We start from the raw sequence: 18447 nt of genomic DNA on the forward strand, positions 1-18447 counted from the left end.
TCTTGTTAGGATGGGTGATTTTTGCACTGCAACGTCTGAAGAGGGAGAGAAAGAAGCACAAGGGACCATTTTTATGAGTATTTTCTCCACAATCATTCTCTCCTTTCCAATCTCTTCATCACGCTCATATACATCAGCATTTGTTAGTGAAAAGCAAAAACACGCAAGTCGATCTGACATCCAGCAGAGGATGAGGGGATGAGGATGTGCTTGGATGACGATAGACTGTAACATCGTCATACATGAGCAACAAAAAGACCCACGCAGGACTGACATTTGCTGTTTATTTGTTCTCATCTTTTTTGGCTGCGAATACCAAAGCGTATTGTTTCCCTTTCTGCAGCAATGTTGGCGTACTTTTGTGCTTCTCTGTGATAGAAAGACTCTTTCAAAGGAAGCCAAATGATTTTAAAAAATGCCAGTCCTTGAAAGAAAAGATAAATTGTGAGGAGGGAAAAAAGAACAGAGAAGATGTTACAATGGTTAGCTAAGATGGATGGAACGATGAGAAAATAAAGGGAAAGGCAACATAGAGAAAGGTATAACTCAAAAAAAGAAGCTGATGGTCTCACGTTCAAAGTCAAGGAAAACTATTGGCCCATGCTCAAGTTCGGCGCAAGCCAGCACTTTCAGGAGGTTTCCCATGAGCCCCCTGGAACAGAGAGAGGGAAGAAGTCTGTGGGTGATGAGGGGATGGCCCTGTCGGGGGTGGTGCGCACATGGGTGTATGGATGTGTGTGTGTGAGCCGTATTTGTGTGTGTGGCGTGCAGGAGGTGACGTGGTGGAGGTGGGCGACCGGATGAGAGAATGGCATGATGGGAGTAAGGCCTGGGTGATGCATGAAAACACTGACAACAGAGCGGCTTCAGTCGCACTCTCATGGATGCTAAACAATTCAGAACAGACCCACATATAAAGGCCCTGATTCAGAACCACAAAGTTCTACCAATGAAAATCAAACGTGTAAGATTTAATCCCATTAATCTTTGGCCACATGAAACAGGAAAATGTTAAGAAAAACTCTCATACAACAATTTCTAATTTACTATGATAGGCATAGGCTGGTTTTAAAGTATGCCACTGTCTAAAATGATCCTTTTTTAAAATCTATTGATATTTCATCATGCTGTTTTTTAAACGCCTTTAAGTAAGAAAAGGCTAGCTTCCCATCCCCCACTTGTTGCTGTGAGCTGATAGCTTTGTATGAAGGTTCTAATTAAGATGGTTCCCTTTAACTTTAATGATTAAAAATGTCAGTTTTTTTGTTTCAAAATGGCGTCTATAGGCTTGCTAGCAAAGCAGCTAATATAGCTAAAGCAGTTATTGTAGCTAAAATAACCTTGTCGGGCTCCCAGCATTAGCATAACAATGCTGTAGCATTACTTTATAACTAAATTTAGTTGGTCTTCTCCTTTTGTTTTTATTTACCACATGTTTAGCTTTAAAGCTAGTTTCTTAGCTTTTTGGTGTATTAGCTAGCATGCTACTTGAGACTAAATTAAGATTATTTAAACAAAAATCCACACACTTCCGATTCTGTGCTCGTGTTGCATCCTGAGAGCACCATTTTTCATAAAGTTTGTGAAAAAAAATATATATTTGCAATTTTATTACATCCAGAAGAAGTGCATGCACCTCTGTCACTAAGTTAGACTGAGGATGAGGATTTAAGCAGTTTTGTCAGTCTCACTTTTATCACTCGGGCATGTTTTAGGAGGTGTTACAACACGGTGGCATCAGAGGGCTTCTGATAAGCCTCAGGAACATTGAAGGAATCCAAATATGCATCAGGTGGAAGTTTAAACTGCTGAGTCATTTCTTTGACAAATGCATGAGGAATTTTCTATAAACATTTGTCACTAAAGCCTCAGTTAGCTAAAGCTGTCAAGTAAATACACTGCAAAAATGATCTAGAAATAAGTAAAAAATTCTTAAATTAAGTGTATTCACCCTTAATTTGAGTAGGTAAATGAGATAGTTTGCCAATGGAATGAGTAATTTTACTTTTAAAATAAGATAATTAGATAATATGCACTTGAAATAAGACAATGCAATTGTGTTTTCTTACTTTAAGTGTAAATTCTCTTGTTCCATTGGCAAAATGTCTCTTTTACCTCCTTAATTCAAGAACAAATCAACTTATTTTAAGAAAAAATGACTTATCAAGATTTAGATTTTTGGCAGTGTATAACTTGAAAGCTCTGAACTGCAGAGAAAATCAGACTTTATCGGAAACTATTTGGGTTTAAACATGAGTTGAGTAAATGCCAGAATTCCTGTCTTCCCTAAGCATGTGTGGGATTTCTCTGGGTACTCCAGTTTTCTAGCCATAAGGCCTGTTGTCTGAAACAGGTACAATGTCCCCCAATGACTCCAAAAACGATTTAAGTGATTTTTTTTGGCAGCACTTACTATACAACAGCAATTTAGTTATGCTTATTTTTTATTTTTGCTAATGCCATAATACTTTAAAACCAAAGTATTTTTGACGGTCAAGACATTAGAATGTCCTTCCCGCCTATGCCTCGCCTGCTGCAGATAACAGTGTTCTGATTCACAGAAATGCACGTGTCTAAAGATGGTATCTACACGATTATCTGACTGAGAGTGGGACTGAAGAGCATCTGATAATGAGAAACAACACCCTCAACAACACTCCATCACACCATCAATGACTAAGCCGATTGCATCCGAGCGTGTCCCCCTCCGAGCCCCGTCAACCCACCTCCCACGGCGCCACCTTCCGCTCCACACCCACAGTTCAAGCACACAGACACGTGCACACACACCCTGGCGCTCACTTACTTTCAAAGTCCAGGAAAAAATGCGGACAGTTCTCTAAATCCTTGCCAAGGACCTTAATGAGGTTCCCCATGGCCAGCGACCTGGACAGGAGGAAACAACAGAATGCATACAGAACCTGGAAGCCCGCTTGGAAAAACACACAACAGACACATGGAGAGCACCTCAGGTTTGTTCACCTATCTGCCTATTCCCTCTTTGTCTCTGCATCCTTCTGATGAAGCAGCATCTTCAGAGCGGAAGCAGACATTCCAGTCATCAGTGACACTGATCACAGTTTATGTCCAATACGCTGTATCCACTTACAGCAGGGTCTAAATCCAGCACTGAATCATTTAGTTCACTTAGTGGGAGTCACTAGAGCTGGGCAGTGGTTTTAATCCATTTACATCACAAAAGTAACCCAATAAAAACCCAACATATAACGACTGCTCCCATCTAATGGTTTTTATAAGCGGTGGTCTATAGATGCTTTATGGAGAATTTTCTTAAACCCTCGAACCGCCAGGGCAGATGCCAGGGCTTAAGAAACCACAAACAGCGTAAGAAGTAGAGTGCTTTGCAAAAGTATTCAGATAGGTTGAATATAACGTGTATTTTATTGGGGATTTCATGTGATAGACCAACAAAAAGTAGCACGTAATTGGAACGTAATGAGAAACTATGTATTTTCTCCATCAACCAGCTCTTTAAAATCTAGCCACTTCTTTCTAGAGACAGATAGTTCTGCTCATCCTTGTTTTCCAGATAGAGTGGATGGTTCTGAATTTCTCTGGACTTTCTCTTGTCTATTTTCTCACACATGAATATTGTCTGATCTAAACCAGGGCATTCAGCTGTGGCTGAAACTTTTGGGTTGTTTTCCTGCTGAAGGATAAAGCTTGAGACATGCAAGTCTCAAGTTATCTGTTGAACTTTCCTTTCAGAATGAACCTGTATTTGGCTTCATCTATCATCTCATCAAGCCTTAAGCATCCTCCTTCTTGCTGAAAAACAAGTATTCTTTTTAAATTGTCTCTCTATTTCTGGATATCTTTAGTTGCCAGATCCTTGGACTGCATAACTTAAAAGATTTCCTGTAAAGCAGTGGCGGATTTCTTATCTCTGAAACAGGGGAGGCTCAGCGGTGTTAATTAAATCTGAACGCCACGTATTATATTTACAAATGTTGAAACGCATTGAACACATCACTGCAATGGGTGAAAATAGCTGCTATGAATGCTCGGAAACAAAAAATCCACAAAAGATGATTGCTGTGACTGATTTATCACTTTTCCCTCTCTACTCACGAGTTAAACCTCCTCTCTGTCTGGCCACAGTCAGACCCTCTAAGAGGTTTATCCTCAGCGGAGGTGACATAGTTTAGCGTCTTATCCAATCAGGGCTCTACTGTCTCGCTGCTTCCCTCCCTTGATTGAGGCTCAAACCACAACAGGGATTTCTGAATGGGTCCGAGACACAAAATAAACAGTTGATTAATGCGCAACATACTCATGAAATCAGGCGCATTTTAGAGCTTATTTAAGCCTGGTTCAGCTGGAGGTTTCTTCCTGTTAAAAGGGAGTTTTTCCTCTCCACTGTCGCCACAAGCATGCTTAGTGTGAGGGATTGCATTTGAGTCAATGAGTCGATGCAATCAACTGGTTTTCCTTAGATGGAAAACTTTGAATCAATTTAACTGTATGATCTGGTTGAACTGTAAAGTGCCTTGAGATGACATGTGGTGTGAATTGGAGCTATATTAATAAACTGAATTGAATTGAATTAATGCAGTTTATTGAGTACAGTTAAGAGGTTTAGCGTCCCTATTCAACGAGAAATCGCCACTGCTTTAAAAATAAAATCTCCCACCTCCACTGTGGATCTCTATAGCTCCATCAGAGTTAAAATGGCTTTTTGGCTGCTTCCCTCATTGATTCTCTCCTTGCACAGGGTGTCTATTGTTGTGAACGGCCATATGTCGGAAAATATGCTCAGTCTAATGTTAGTTCAAAGCTTTAAAGGTAAAGAATACTGTTTTATACCATTACCTTGATTTAAACTTCTAGTTAGCCTTATCCTTAATCTTTCTGCTTTGGTCTTTCATCATGCTGCTATTTCTCTATTCTCTAATTAAGCCTCTGAGCACAGAGCTGCATATTTACTATTAAATCACTGGATCAATTGATCAAACAGGATTTTGTTTTGCGTTTAACAAATTGTGCCGCACTCTTGACAATTTATATCTTGGTTTATCACATAAAATTCACATTTAAAGAAAAAAAACATGTATGTTTGTCACTGAGCCATGTCGTCGTGTGAAAAAGCCCCAAAGGCATTGCTTATTTTAAAAAGGCAATGTAGGTAAAGTATAATACAAACCACAAACAGCTAATTTTTGTAACATTAGCATGAGAAAGAGGAGGCTGCCGACTAACAAATGAAAGAAACACTCGAATATAGCTGTGGAAGCCTAAAACCTTTTTTCCCTATTGAACAACAGGACTTTTGCAACAGCTGCCAAGTTTTACTTCCTCTGCTGTCTTTATGTGCTATGTTAGCACTCAGGAGGGGCCTGCCGGTTTCTGCAGGAAGGAATTACGTCCAACATTAGCATGTTTATGAGATTCTACTGTCGCGTGTGCAAGAGTAAGAACAAGGACCAGTCTTGTTGTCGTTATTCAGCAAGAACGGCTGTTGCAATGCAGCACCCTGGTACCGCTCGACGAACCTGACATTCACCGTCATCTCCAATGATGCCCTTACCTCCTCCAGAATCATCCTGTATCTACATCAGCAATGAGGAACATCTGCTGCTGAGTCACACATGAGTTTAGCCCACACCTCATCTAACATTGTCTTATAACCTTAGAGAATACATGAATAGGAGAGTTTGACAAGTGGGCTGCCGTGAAGCAGCCGAGCTGAGTTTCATACAAAGGGATGAAAACTCGGTGACGCAATGTTTCTCTTTGTCACAGGTAGCTTTGCGTCAGGCTGCATCCACACGCATACATGTCAGCACGCTGAAGAATCTGAGACTGGAGCAGCATGAGGTCCATCCAGAGAGCAGCGGATGGTTGCCAGGATACCGTTGGGCTCGTAATGCTGCCAGCTCGCCGCAGCTGAAGATGGAGGGAAGCTGCTTCTGATATGTGTCCATGAAATGAAATCAAACCTTGCTTGGTGGAAGCAGGAGGGCAACACATATCAAGAATAATGAAATCTTAAAAGCACCTGGAGTACACAAACGACTAGGTCTTACCCTCTTTTCCTCTAAGAGTAGCTTTTCTTCCTCAGTTTCACCTCAAACTCTCTCCTTCTACTGTCTTGGTTGTCTTTGTGTTTTCCCAAATCGCCGCAGTAAGTAAATCCCCAGTTATTCCAGCTCAAAATCCCACAGTGGCTCCAGTTGCCACTCGTCGCCTCTCCGGAGATGGATGTAAACTCGTGCTCTCGGTCTCTCTGCCTCCCTCTCTCTGAGCATAAAGTCCACTTCACACTTCTCTTTTCTCGATCTATTTAAAGCCCCGTGGTTTTCTCTATTAGCTTCGACCCAGATGCTGCTCTGTTCCTTCTGTCTTTTTTCACACTGGGTTTTTAGGGGATGGTGCTATGCAGGGTTGAGGTTTTCGCCACTCACAGACCAGAAGCCGTGCTAATTTATACACCTATTGCTCTTTCTGATGTTTGTCTGTCACCTTTTACAGTATGTTGTTCTTGCACAGGAAAAACTCATTCTGTCTTTCAGTTCATGACATCGAATTGGGTTCCTCAAAAATACTGCCCAAAGCTTTCCTTTCTGCCTCACTTCTCCATTCCATTCAGTAAGCAGTACTCTCTCAACTCCTTTGGCCTTGTTTTGTCAAAGCATATCTCTGTCAGGGGGCACTCACTCTCGTTGGTGACCGTTAGGTGCAAAGACGTCTAAGGGGAAGGAGGATAGCATTGCATAATAGTCACTGGATCCATGAATGCTGGGGAATTGAGGCACAGCATTCTTGGAATAGGACATCCAGTCTGTGGCTTCTGGTTGCAGTTTCTCATACACACAAACAGACCCGTTTAGACAGCCAATGTGAAACTGGAGCAAAGAGCCTCTCTTATGCAACTGAGAAGCAAAGAGAAAGCAACCCGAGGGGCTCCTTGAGTGTCAATAAGGACACATCTCTGGGACCACAAAGCAAACCTGGTTTAGACGGCGAGCCAAGCAGCTGAGCTAAGCCATTCCTGGCTCCTTTCAGCGTCCTCCCAAAGAATCCTCCTTTTACGGCTCAGCAGCTGAGCAAAGACACCACTGACTCTCTCTGCCAAGTCTAACCTCTATTAACTCACCAATTCGAGCTTCCTCTACCCTCAGAGAGTCTTATTGAAAGCCGCAAACTGCCCATAAGTGACGGGATACTTATTGGCTGGGGGACCAAAGCCACTCAGCAGCTGCCCTGACTAAGCCAGATAAAGCAAATTTTACATTCTCAGCTCTCCTCTCTACTCCGACCAATTTAACTTTATATGTGCTGTTAACTATTTGCTCACTCTCTTTCACTTTCCTACCTTCTTTGCTTGTCTTTATCCCCCTGGAACACTTCACTGCATCAATAAGGGCTTCTCAGCTCCTCACTCTGGTTACAGCATCCGTGCCCAAAACCTGGAAAAGACAGACAGAAGGAAAGAGGATCATCATCAAACAGTAGACCTCAGTGAAATCCTTGGTGCTGAGCAGGCAGGCAGTGAAGCAAAGCTTTCTGTTTCTGTTCTGTCGGGCAAAAAAATGATACCCGTTTTGCATCAAGGTGTTCTATTAAAACGCTATGGTTCTGCAGTAATTGAGGTGTTAGACAAGTTAGTGGAGATTGTTAGGTCTTCAACAGTAACCAAAAAAAAAAAACAAACTCAGAGCAGCTCTTCTGCAGTGCATTATTAATAAAAAACACACCTTGCAACACATTTTAAAGCTTAGACTAGGCCATCTGTGGGTCTTTTCGATATGAACCTATAGCATGACATAGAGACTGTACATATCAAGAAATGTAGAGTTAATTTTGTAAATTGATCTGCATCCATCTGCACTTTTAATATACGCTAGACGTGTCATGTGGGTGACAGAAAAAAGCAGAATTTCTGCTATAAATAGTTCTACGAGAAGTGCAAATGTTTTTATACAGGAAGTAATAGACGGTCAGCCCCAAATAGACACAATGCTGAGACAGATAAGACTCCTTAAGGTTGGTTAACTTTAGGATTTAATTTGATAATGATATATTATGAGAAGTGAATGAATCCAGAACTTTTTAAATATTGTATTTACGTGGAAGATACCAGAGAAGAGAGTTCGGCTTAGACTCTGTCTTGTAGGAGGTGAAGACATAAAGACATGGCTGTGTTTTTGGGCTTAACTGGGCTTAAGTAATCTTAGCTTTAACCCAAAAACACTTATTTGCGATGTAAGGTTTAAGCAAATTTAGAGAAATGGGTCATAAAACAAAAAATGAAAAAAGCAAATTAGCATTTTTTGCTTGCAGAAACGAGTTTGTTTTAATAGAATCACAATAAGTTACAGTGTCGAATCATAATTAGTCACTTAAAATGAGCTAAGGGATCAAGTAATGTTTATTCTTGTAAAAACGTCTTCTTTTCTCTATCCTGAGAGAAATGTGCTGTTAAAGCCATAGAGCTTATAAATCAAAGTAAGTAAAAAAAAACCCTACACAACCTGATCTCAAAACTAACCGTTAAAATACTGCCTGAAAAGCAGAATTTACATGTTACATTTTCTTTTTGCTTTAAAGCGTGTTAAATAATCTCATTTCTGTTCATCTCTCACGGCCTGAGCCCCGTCTTACAGCCGCTGACTGGTGTAACTATTAACACAGCTGCTGCTGCCCTTGCATCATCGGATCTCATCAGCAGAGAGTGCAGACTGGAGGAAGGTGGGATATTTGCAGAGTGGTTGCTAGGGAAACACAGCCTCTTATTCTCATGGCAACGCACAGTCCGCTATGGCTGGCTGTTTTCAGCATTTGTTGGATGGTAATGGACCATACTTGGTTTGGTATTTTTCTGTTTGCAGTATTTATCTTCAGAGGGAGGTATAAATCATTTTCCACTCCTGGAAATACACCCAGTGTTTTACAGCTGGAATCTAACGTTAACTGATCCAGGTTAAATCATTAATGACTACTAAATGTCTGTGTATTGATAAAATCCTTTTTAGGTGAGCGTTTGATTTAAAGATGTGGAAAGACGAGGTTCACACCTGTGGGTAGTGTGTAGGAAATTGCATCTGTTAAGTGAGAGTTATCTGATTCACTCTGTTCATTTGTGTGTATAAGAATTATTTGAAAAAAAATTATAAAATTGCATCAGCCTACAGTATGCAAAACCTCTTGTGTCATGATCTTTGAGTTTTAATTTCTGTTTTGCTCTTATTTTTCCCTATATTCTGACCCATATTGACTCTCTTATATCAGCCACTAATGCTATTTCCTCAGTTGGGAAAGTTGCTTTCTAAATTTGAAATATTCAATGTATGAAAATGAGTACAGGTTTCCAATTTTATCCTTCCCCCAGAGCACTTACAGTACTGATGGATTATTATTTTCAGTTCAGCTAATTAGTTAAGAGCTTCCTTCTCCTGTTTAACCTTCTGTTTGCATTCTCAGCACTTTATAATTCAGCTACGAGCAAAAGTTTGTATTATTGTATTTCCCATATTAGTTTTTACACTTTATATAGAGGATATTTGCACCTGCAACTCTCCTTTACTCTAACCCATGACGCACATAAAATAATTGAGCAACAAAGGGTGTTTTTTCTGTCATTTATTATGTCATTTTAAGTAAAAATGTGGTCTATTAGTATCAATAGGGTGTGACTTTATCAAAGCATCGTTGCCCTAAGGTTGTTTTTTTTTGTTTTTTTTTAATACCTGCTATCAAACGGGAAAAAAAGTCTCACCAAGTGTCTTTCCTGTTGTGAATAAACAAGTAGTAACTTAATGAAGACGTTGGATGAATGGAAGCAATGGGGCATCAACTACATGTATTCTAAGTAAGCTGTGTCTCTATCTTAGAAATAAACAAATCAGACTTATTTCTGTATTGCTACAAGGTCAGCATACTCCCATTGTTTTTCTTTTCCATTGAAAGGACTCCCTGTAGTTTATTTTAACCAGCAGTTCTTAACCAGCAGTAACTTGATACTAAGACTTTTTTATTATTTAGCTCAAGTTTAAGGATTCCTGTGCAGTCACAGACTCAATGTAACCGGCTATGCTCATCATGAAACTTCATATGTGGGAAGACAGTCAGATATGATATGATGAGCCGATAATTGCGCTTGTTGTCTTGGAAAGAATGTGGATTCATCTGTTTTTAATATACACCCGACTGGTCTTAATGTTTTTGTCTTGTACAAAGTGCTTAGAGCATTTAATCTTTGAAGATTTGTGTTGCATGAAAAACGAAGTTGTGCTGAAGTGACACGGAAGACATGGTGTCCAGAGACTGGTCCAAAATAAAGACGGTTAAAATTTAAAGCTACGTTCATAAAAATTGAATTGAAAGGCTCGTTTTGGAACCCGTCTACAGAGCCGTGACAGGCCAGGAGGAAGCTAAAGGCACTGAGGAGTTGTTGGGTTTTAAACATGAGGATAAACTGGAAAACAAAGCTGTTTTAAGAATCAAGAATGTACATTGTGGAAAAAGTATATATATATATATATATATATATATATATATATACACTCACTGGCCACTTTATTAGGTACACCTGTCCAACTGCTCGTTAACACTTAATTTCTAAGCAGCCAATCACATGGCGGCAACTCAGTGCATTTAGGCATGTAGACATGGTCAAGACAATCTCCTGCAGTTCAAACCGAGCATCAGTATTAGGAAAGAAAGGTGATTTGAGTGACTTTGAACGTGACATGATTGTTGGTGCCAGAGGGGCTGGTCTGAGTATTTCAGAAATTGCTGATCTACTGGGATTTTCACGCACAACCATCTCTAGGGTTTACAGAGAATGGTCCGAAAAAGAAAAAACATCCAGTGAGCGGCAGTTCTGTGGGCAGAAATGCCTTGTTGATGCCAGAGGTCAGAGGAGAATGGCCAGACTGGTTCGAGCTGATAGAAGGGCAACAGTGACTCAAATAACTACCCGTTACAACCAAGGTCGGCAGAAGAGCATCTCTGAATGCACAGTACGTCGAACTTTGAGGCAGATGGGCTACAGCAGCAGAGGACCACACCGGGTGCCACTCCTTTCAGCTAAGAACAGGAAACTGAGGCTACAATTTGCACAAGCTCATCGAAATTGGACAATAGAAGATTGGAAAAACGTTGCCTGGTCTGATGAGTCTCGATTTCTGCTGCGACATTCGGATGGTAGGGTCAGAATTTGGTGTCTACAACATGAAAGCATGGATCCATCCTGCCTTGTATCAACGGTTCAGGCTGGTGGTGGTGGTGTCATGGTGTGGGGAATATTTTCTTGGCACTCTTTGGGCCCCTTGGTACCAATTGAGCATCGTTGCAATGCCACAGCCTACCTGAGTATTGTTGCTGACCATGTCCATCCCTTTATGACCACAATGTACCCAACTTCTGATGGCTACTTTCAGCAGGATAATGTGCCATGTCATAAAGCTGGAATAATCTCAGACTGGTTTCTTGAACATGACAATGAGTTCACTGTACTCAAATGGCCTCCACAGTCACCAGATCTCAATCCAATAGAGCATCTTTGGGATCTGGTGGAACGGGAGATTCGCATCATGGATGTGCAGCCGACAAATCTGCGGCAACTGTGTGATGCCATCATGTCAATATGGACCAAACTCCCTGAGGAATGCTTCCAGCACCTTGTTGAATCTATGCCACGAAGAATTGAGGCAGTTCTGAAGGCAAAAGGGGATCCAACCCGTTACTAGCATGGGGTACCTAATAAAGTGGCCGGTGAGTGTATATATATATATATATATATATATATATATATATATATATATATATATATATATATATATATAAATCAACAAGGAAGATAATATTGGAGCTGTTGTATATAAGGTTGGTATGGATTTCTGAAGTGGGTCAAACCTATAATCAGTCATTTAACCGGAAGACTTTGATATCGACACTGCACCTATGAGCGTCGTCATGAATCAGTGTCCCGTTAATCAAATATTAGACTGCTCTGCCTTCTCCAGAGAGCAGACGCTACCAGAGGGGTCTGGTCAGCTGGAGGGGAGCAGCTTTAATCGAACAGCAGCTCAGCCACATGAAAATCCACAAAGTCGTTGGTGAATTAGTAATTGGTGAAAAGAAAAAAGGCAGAAGTCTCGAATTCCCCATGTTATTACTGAAAGCAAAAGAAATCATCATGAAATGATTTAATCCAATCCATGTTTGAATTTGTTCTCTCTCTCCAGCCACCATTGATCTCCAGGCTCCACTTTTATGCATCCTGCTTGGTCCACCTTCAGATCGCACACCTGTTTGACCCGTTCCTGTGATGCTCTGGCCTTCTCAGCATGTTCTCCTCTATAGTTAGAGGCGATTTCAGGAGTTTGTAGTCTTAGAAGAGAAATGTGCATAATAAGTGGTTTGATTTAGGTAGTTTTTCATGGCTGGTGTAAAGCTTATAGTGATATTTTTAAATGAAGTTGCTGATATTTTAAGGTAGTTTATAGATAATCTCAGAGGAATGTTAAGGCTATATAAAGACAGAAAAAAACAATATATATATGGGATTCTGAAATAAACTGGGACCCGATGCTGTCAAATGTCACTAGACCGTCACTGCTAATGGAATCCTGCAGCCAATTGGCCCCGGGCCAAAGACACACTTGTTTACTGACAGGAGCTCAAAAAGATCCTGCAGAAATATTGCTGATGCCTGGTACTTTTACTGTGTTGCAGCGTGTAGCACCAAAATGCCTTTCCAATCTGGATTAATCCCAAAAGGAATATAGAAGGTACCTTTATAGCATTTATAACAAATTGGTTTCAAATACTAAACCTAGTGGTTTAGATTAAATATGAAGATTACTTCTGCAGTAATCCAACAAGTATTTGTGAATTCATTTTTTTAATAATCTGCTGCATCAAATATGGAGGACTTTATAAAGTATCTGTAAACCATAAATCTGGAACTCACTTTGGGGAAAAGATAAACAAAAATTTTTAACAATTGCTTTTTCTGTCTAAAAACTTGGATCACACTTCTATGAAACCATGTCTTTTATTTTGAAGAGTATTTATGAAGCTGTTATAAGAGTTCCCTTTCCTTACAGTTTAATCGCTGGTTTATGCTCAGAATTTATGTCTGAAATATACTCATAATAAGCCAACAAATGTAAGAGTTAGTTTCCTGCTTTATTTTATTTTGAAATATGATTAAATTTTTAGTGCCAGTAGTAATGACCTAAAACAGATTTTTTTTATTTTGAAGAGAACCTAAATTATATTTAAAAAAATGTGAGAATGTAACTATTCAACTTAAATATAATATAAAAATTAAAATAATTATTTTTTACTGCTTTATGCCAGTTTTCACCTTTATTGTTAAAAAAGTATTTAGAGGCTTATCTTTGAAAATCCTAATGTTGTCCTCTTAGGAACTAATAAACCTAGATGTCTCTTAATAAGGGGTGAGAGAGAAGGAGAGTAACAGAAACGGAGAAGCTAAAGCGAAGCCTATGATGCTCTTGCACCACCCCTCCCCCTTTACTCTTTCCTCCTCTCAGCATATGCACCATCCAGAGCCATGCTTGCATGGTGCCTATTTAAAGGGCGATTGCAAATGAGTGTTGTGAGCACACGTATGTGCTGCAAAGCTGAGAAAGACAACAGGAGAGGATGCCTTGGGAGACTGAGATGGATGCTATGGCACTTTTATATTTAAAAGCCTGTTCTGTGGTCATTTTTTCAAGCAAACTTGAAACCTTAGGTGTAGGTACCGCTAGAGTATAAACAAAGATCCCATTAACACCTACTTTAATTCACATTTGTTTTAGGAAAATAATAAAGTTTATTGCTTTCTTATCATTTCTTTTTACCAGAGAGAATAATAAATGCTTAAAACTTTATGTACCCATGAATATTCAAGTACTGCAATATGGCTTGGGGGCATTTAAAACCCTAGAAAAGTAGAAGCACTGCTATAGATTTCAGATTTAATAGTGCTTGAGCTGTCAGAGGCTATCTGGATGTGCAGGAGCTCCTTCTATCTTTATTTAAGAAGTGGGATGTTGCTCATTAGCATCCATCAAAGAAAACACACATAGCTCTTAGGGTTCTGCGGGCGTTAGGAGGGGGATCATGATGCAGTCGTGTTGTTATTGTTAAATACCGTTTCCCAGAAGCCCAGCTATCTGTAAACAAAGACAGATGAGATGTACGTCTCTGCAGGCAAGCTGCTCTTTGTCCTTGATGGGATGCTTACACATTGTTTTATTCGGGTCAGAGAATGCTTGCATGTGTGGAGCTTTTATGGACCCAATTAGACTCAATGGGGTGAAAACAAAAGGATGCTTGAGTTGATTTGAAGGGACAGATGATGCAAATGGGTCTGGGTTAACCCAAATTATATTTAAATGTATTTTCAGATATTTGTTTTGTTTGCTAGTAAGTGAATTAAACAGGGACTGGATTCAGATTTATATCCGTTTTGTTCCAAAGATGAGAAAGATGCCAGTGTTTCACTTGATATATTAACTAACAACTTTAGCAAACACCTTTTTTTTATTAGAAATTCAGCATCTTTTCCTAACATTGCTTTATTAATAGAGCAATCTTTATTTTATATGAACCATTTTAGTTTTGTTTGTTCATACATAGATTTCAGCAACATATAGAGATAAAAAGATGTTAGATGTATTAGAAGCAGGAAATTGTCGGGGAATATTATTGCTCAGAATATAATTTTTTGCCACTTTAATCTTTACAGAAAAAAACAAGCTGATTTCAGCAGGTTAATAAATCCACTGTTGGGTTACCAGCCCATCAAAATCCAATATGGCTGCAGCCCATTTGCCTTGTAGGCAAGATGAATTGTCGTAAGATTTGTGAATTTGCAAACTCCCAAAAAATCATCTTGCTTAAAGCCAACAGTTGCAAGAATGAGTAGGACCAATGACATGCAGTGACGTATATGATGTCAAATAGTAGCTGAAGTCTGAAGCAAAATGAATATGGCTGCGCCAATTTTAGGTAGAATGCCATTTTATGCATTTGCCGATGGGTAAGGTGTTTGCTTATTCCTCCACCAGATTCCGTAAGACTTTGAATTATCAGTTATGAAACAAATCAAGAATGTGACAGGCTACGTCACAGCTGGATGCTGCATAGTATTCAAATTGAGCTACGCCTATAAATCTGACTTAGGTCGGTTTCGCCTAAAACAGTTAAAGCTGCAACTATAAACCTTAACTAGCACTTGTGGTTTTTATCTTGTTAAATTCTAAACATGTTTGGTACAACATCTGTATGTATCCATTCCTTTAGAGCTGCAAATTTAAAATGGAGGGTAGAAATTCAAATTTCTTATATTGCTACTATTGGTTAGCATCCAGCTAACGATTATTAAACCATTATAAGATTAATGGAAAGTTCTTAACTAGAGTGTGACATCATTTCTAGATCTGAGGTCGAGAAAAATCAAAGAAAATAAAACTTTACTGTAATTCCAGGCATGACGTTTAGCTGGATCCAAAACATCTGTATTTTATTTTTTTTAAGGAAGGGAGGACAGTGATTTCTTATAGTTACAGGTGCTGGTCATAAAATTAGAATATCATGAAAAAGTAGATTGATTTCAGTAATTCCATTTAAAAAGTGAAACTTGTATATTATATTCATACATTACATACAAACTCATATATTTCAGATGTTTATTTTGTTTAATTTTGATGATTACAAATGACAACAAATGAAAATCTCAAATTCATCATATCAGAAAATTAGAATATTGTGAAAAGGTTCAAAATTGATGGCCCCTGGTACCACACTCTAATCAGCTAATTAACTCAAACCACCTGCAAAAGCCTTTAAATGGTCTTTCAGTCTAGTTCTATAGGCTACACAATCATGGGGAAGACTGCTGACTTGACAGTTGTCCAAAAGACGACCATCGACACCTTGCACAAGGAGGGCAAGACACAAAAGGTCATCGCTAAAGAGGCTGGCTGTTCACAGAGCTCAGTGTCCAAGCACATTAATAGAGAGGCGAAGGGAAGGAAAAGATGTGGTCGAAAAAAGTGTACAAGCAAGAGAGATAACCGCACCCTGGAGAGGATTGTGAAACAAAACCCCTTCAAAAATGTGGGGGAGATTCACAAAGAGTGGACTGCAGCTGGAGTGAGTGCTTCAAGAACATCCACACACAGACGTATGAAAGACATGGGTTTCTGCTGTCGCATTCCTTGTGTCAAGCCACTCTTGAACCACAGACAGCGTCAGAAGCGTCTAAAGAGAAACAGGACTGGACTGCTGGTGAGTGGTCCAAAGTCATGTTCTCTGATGAAAGTAAATTTTGCATTTCCTTTGGAAATCAAGGTCCCAGAGTCTGGAGGAAAAGAAGAGAGGCACTTCATCCACGTTGCTTGAAGTCCAGTGTAAAGTTTCCACAGTCAGTGATGGTTTGGGGTGCCATGTCATCTGCTGGTGTTGGTCCATTGTGTTTTCTGAGGTCCAGGGTCAACGCAGCCACATACCAGGAAGTTTTAGAGCACTTCATGCTTCCTGCAGCTGACCAACTTTTTGGAGATGCAGATTTCATTTTCCAACAGGACTTGGCACCTGCACACAGTGCCAAAGCTACCAGTACCTGGTTGAAGGACCATGGTATCCCTGTTCTTAATTGGCCAGCAAACTCTCCTGACCTTAACCCCATAGAAAATCTATGGGGTATTGTGAAGAAGAAGATGCAATACACCAGACCCAACAATTCAGAAGAGCTAAAAGCCACTATTAGAGCAACCTGGGCTATCATAACACCTGAGCAGTGCCACAGACTGATCGACTCCATGCCACGCCGCATTGCTGCAGTAATACAGGCCAAAGGAGGCCCAACTAAATACTGAGTGCTGTACATGCTCATACTTTTCATGTTCATACTTTTCAGTTGGCCAACATTTCTATAAATCCTTTGTTTTTATTGGTCTTCAGTAATATTCTAATTTTCTGATATGATGAATTTGAGATTTTCATTTGTTGTCATTTGTAATCATCAAAATTAAACAAAATAAACATCTGAAATATATGAGTTTGTATGTAATGTATGAATATAATATACAAGTTTCACTTTTTAAATGGAATTACTGAAATCAATGTACTTTTTCATGATATTCTAATTTTATGACCAGCACCTGTAATTCAGTAGCTCCATATTCCCTGGCTGTATGCATAAATACTGTGTGTGACCCCAGCTAACTGCAGAACTGGGTCATATTCAGTGTTTAAATCCAGAGTCAGCAGCTCATGACCCCAGAGAAGGAGTGAATGAGTTGACCCCTGACCCCAGCAACCAGCAGTCTATTTTCAGCTCTGGGTGCTGAAGCCCACCGGAGTGAACTGACCCGTCCTTGACGGAGGCGATGCTCCATCACTGGTGCTGCAGCATGTCTCCCCGGCAGGGGAAGCAGCAGTTACACCATTCCCTGCTCCACTGAGAGGAGAAGAATAACGGCAGCAGCACCTTCAAACACCGGAAATTGGCTCCAGTGTGAGGCAGGGGGGGGATGATGGAACAGGATGAAAATGGACTAAAAATGGATGCGGTCAATCCCTGGTGGGGAAAGTGTGAAATCTTGGCTGTTTTTCAGGTTTATTCTGGTCTAATGGGGTATTTTCTATCCCTGCTGTGTTTTGGTTGTTTTGATGAAAGCAGTGGAAGCTCACTAGATGAGGGCCTATAGTGATACAGAACCAATAAAGGGAACAGCACATTACAAAAAAAGGAAGAAAAAAAACAGTTTATATTGTTTCAAACGTCGAATCAAACATGGAAAAAAAGGCAGAGCTGCCAGCATCCTGGTGTGTCTATGGCATGATCATTTCTGGGACACCCACATGAAAAATCTCCCCGTTGTTTTAACTTTAAAGCATTGTGCCAAGTCACCATCAAACACAATCACTGAAACCTTCATAGGAGAAAACTATAAGTGGAACTGATACATAAATCCAACAGTTCCTAATGGTCTCTGTTCTCCTATCACCACTGAGCTTCCATAAGCTCAGGGTAAAAGCTCAGGCAATTAAACAGAGCGATCACATGGACATAGGGTATTGATTTTAGCCTTTAAAGAACGTTCTCTACATCTGCCATCAGATCACTGTATGAGGAGGGAAACCAGAGAGCCTGGATGGTTGTGTTTCTGCTTCATCTGCAGTGTTATTCAAAGTAATTCAGAAATATGAAGCTACAAACCTGACTTGGATGGGGAATATTGAACGTTTCTTCTAGGTAAACTACAACTGGTGCTTATTGGACTATATAAATCCACTCTGCTGCAGCAAAACCGAAAAGAACGGCATTTACCTTAAATATGTGGACAAGAAAAACTTTCCTGATCTAATACTTTACATCAACAACCTGCAGAGCCGAACATTAGGTTATTTATCGTTCTGCTCTCATCAACACAACACTCAAAGTTTTAATTCGGA

The 18447-nt window shown here is 39.9% G+C and overlaps 1 protein-coding gene across 6 annotated transcripts in view; it reads right to left on the reverse strand.

Annotated features, from left to right (window-relative positions):
- Positions 1 to 18447, reverse strand: part of fam49al (family with sequence similarity 49 member A, like) — a 42876-nt gene that overhangs the window by 17603 nt on the left and 6826 nt on the right. For 2 of the 6 annotated variants that reach the window (XM_038300378.1, XM_038300377.1), the window contains 2 exons: positions 7337 to 7430; positions 573 to 652 (listed from right to left, as the gene is read on the reverse strand). In XM_038300378.1, coding sequence (XP_038156306.1) covers positions 573 to 645 — 73 coding nt within the window. In that variant the 5' untranslated portion in view covers positions 646 to 652; positions 7337 to 7430. Of the gene's footprint in view, positions 1 to 572; positions 653 to 2806; positions 2887 to 6047; positions 6599 to 7336; positions 7431 to 18447 lie in introns of those variants that run through there. The other 4 variants (XM_038300379.1, XM_038300381.1, XM_038300380.1 and 1 more) reach the window with 4 other exon arrangements.

This window comes from Cyprinodon tularosa, unplaced genomic scaffold, assembly GCF_016077235.1.
Source record: "Cyprinodon tularosa strain WSP-4 unplaced genomic scaffold, ASM1607723v1 ctg449, whole genome shotgun sequence".
In the NCBI taxonomy this organism is placed as follows: domain Eukaryota; kingdom Metazoa; phylum Chordata; class Actinopteri; order Cyprinodontiformes; family Cyprinodontidae; genus Cyprinodon; species Cyprinodon tularosa.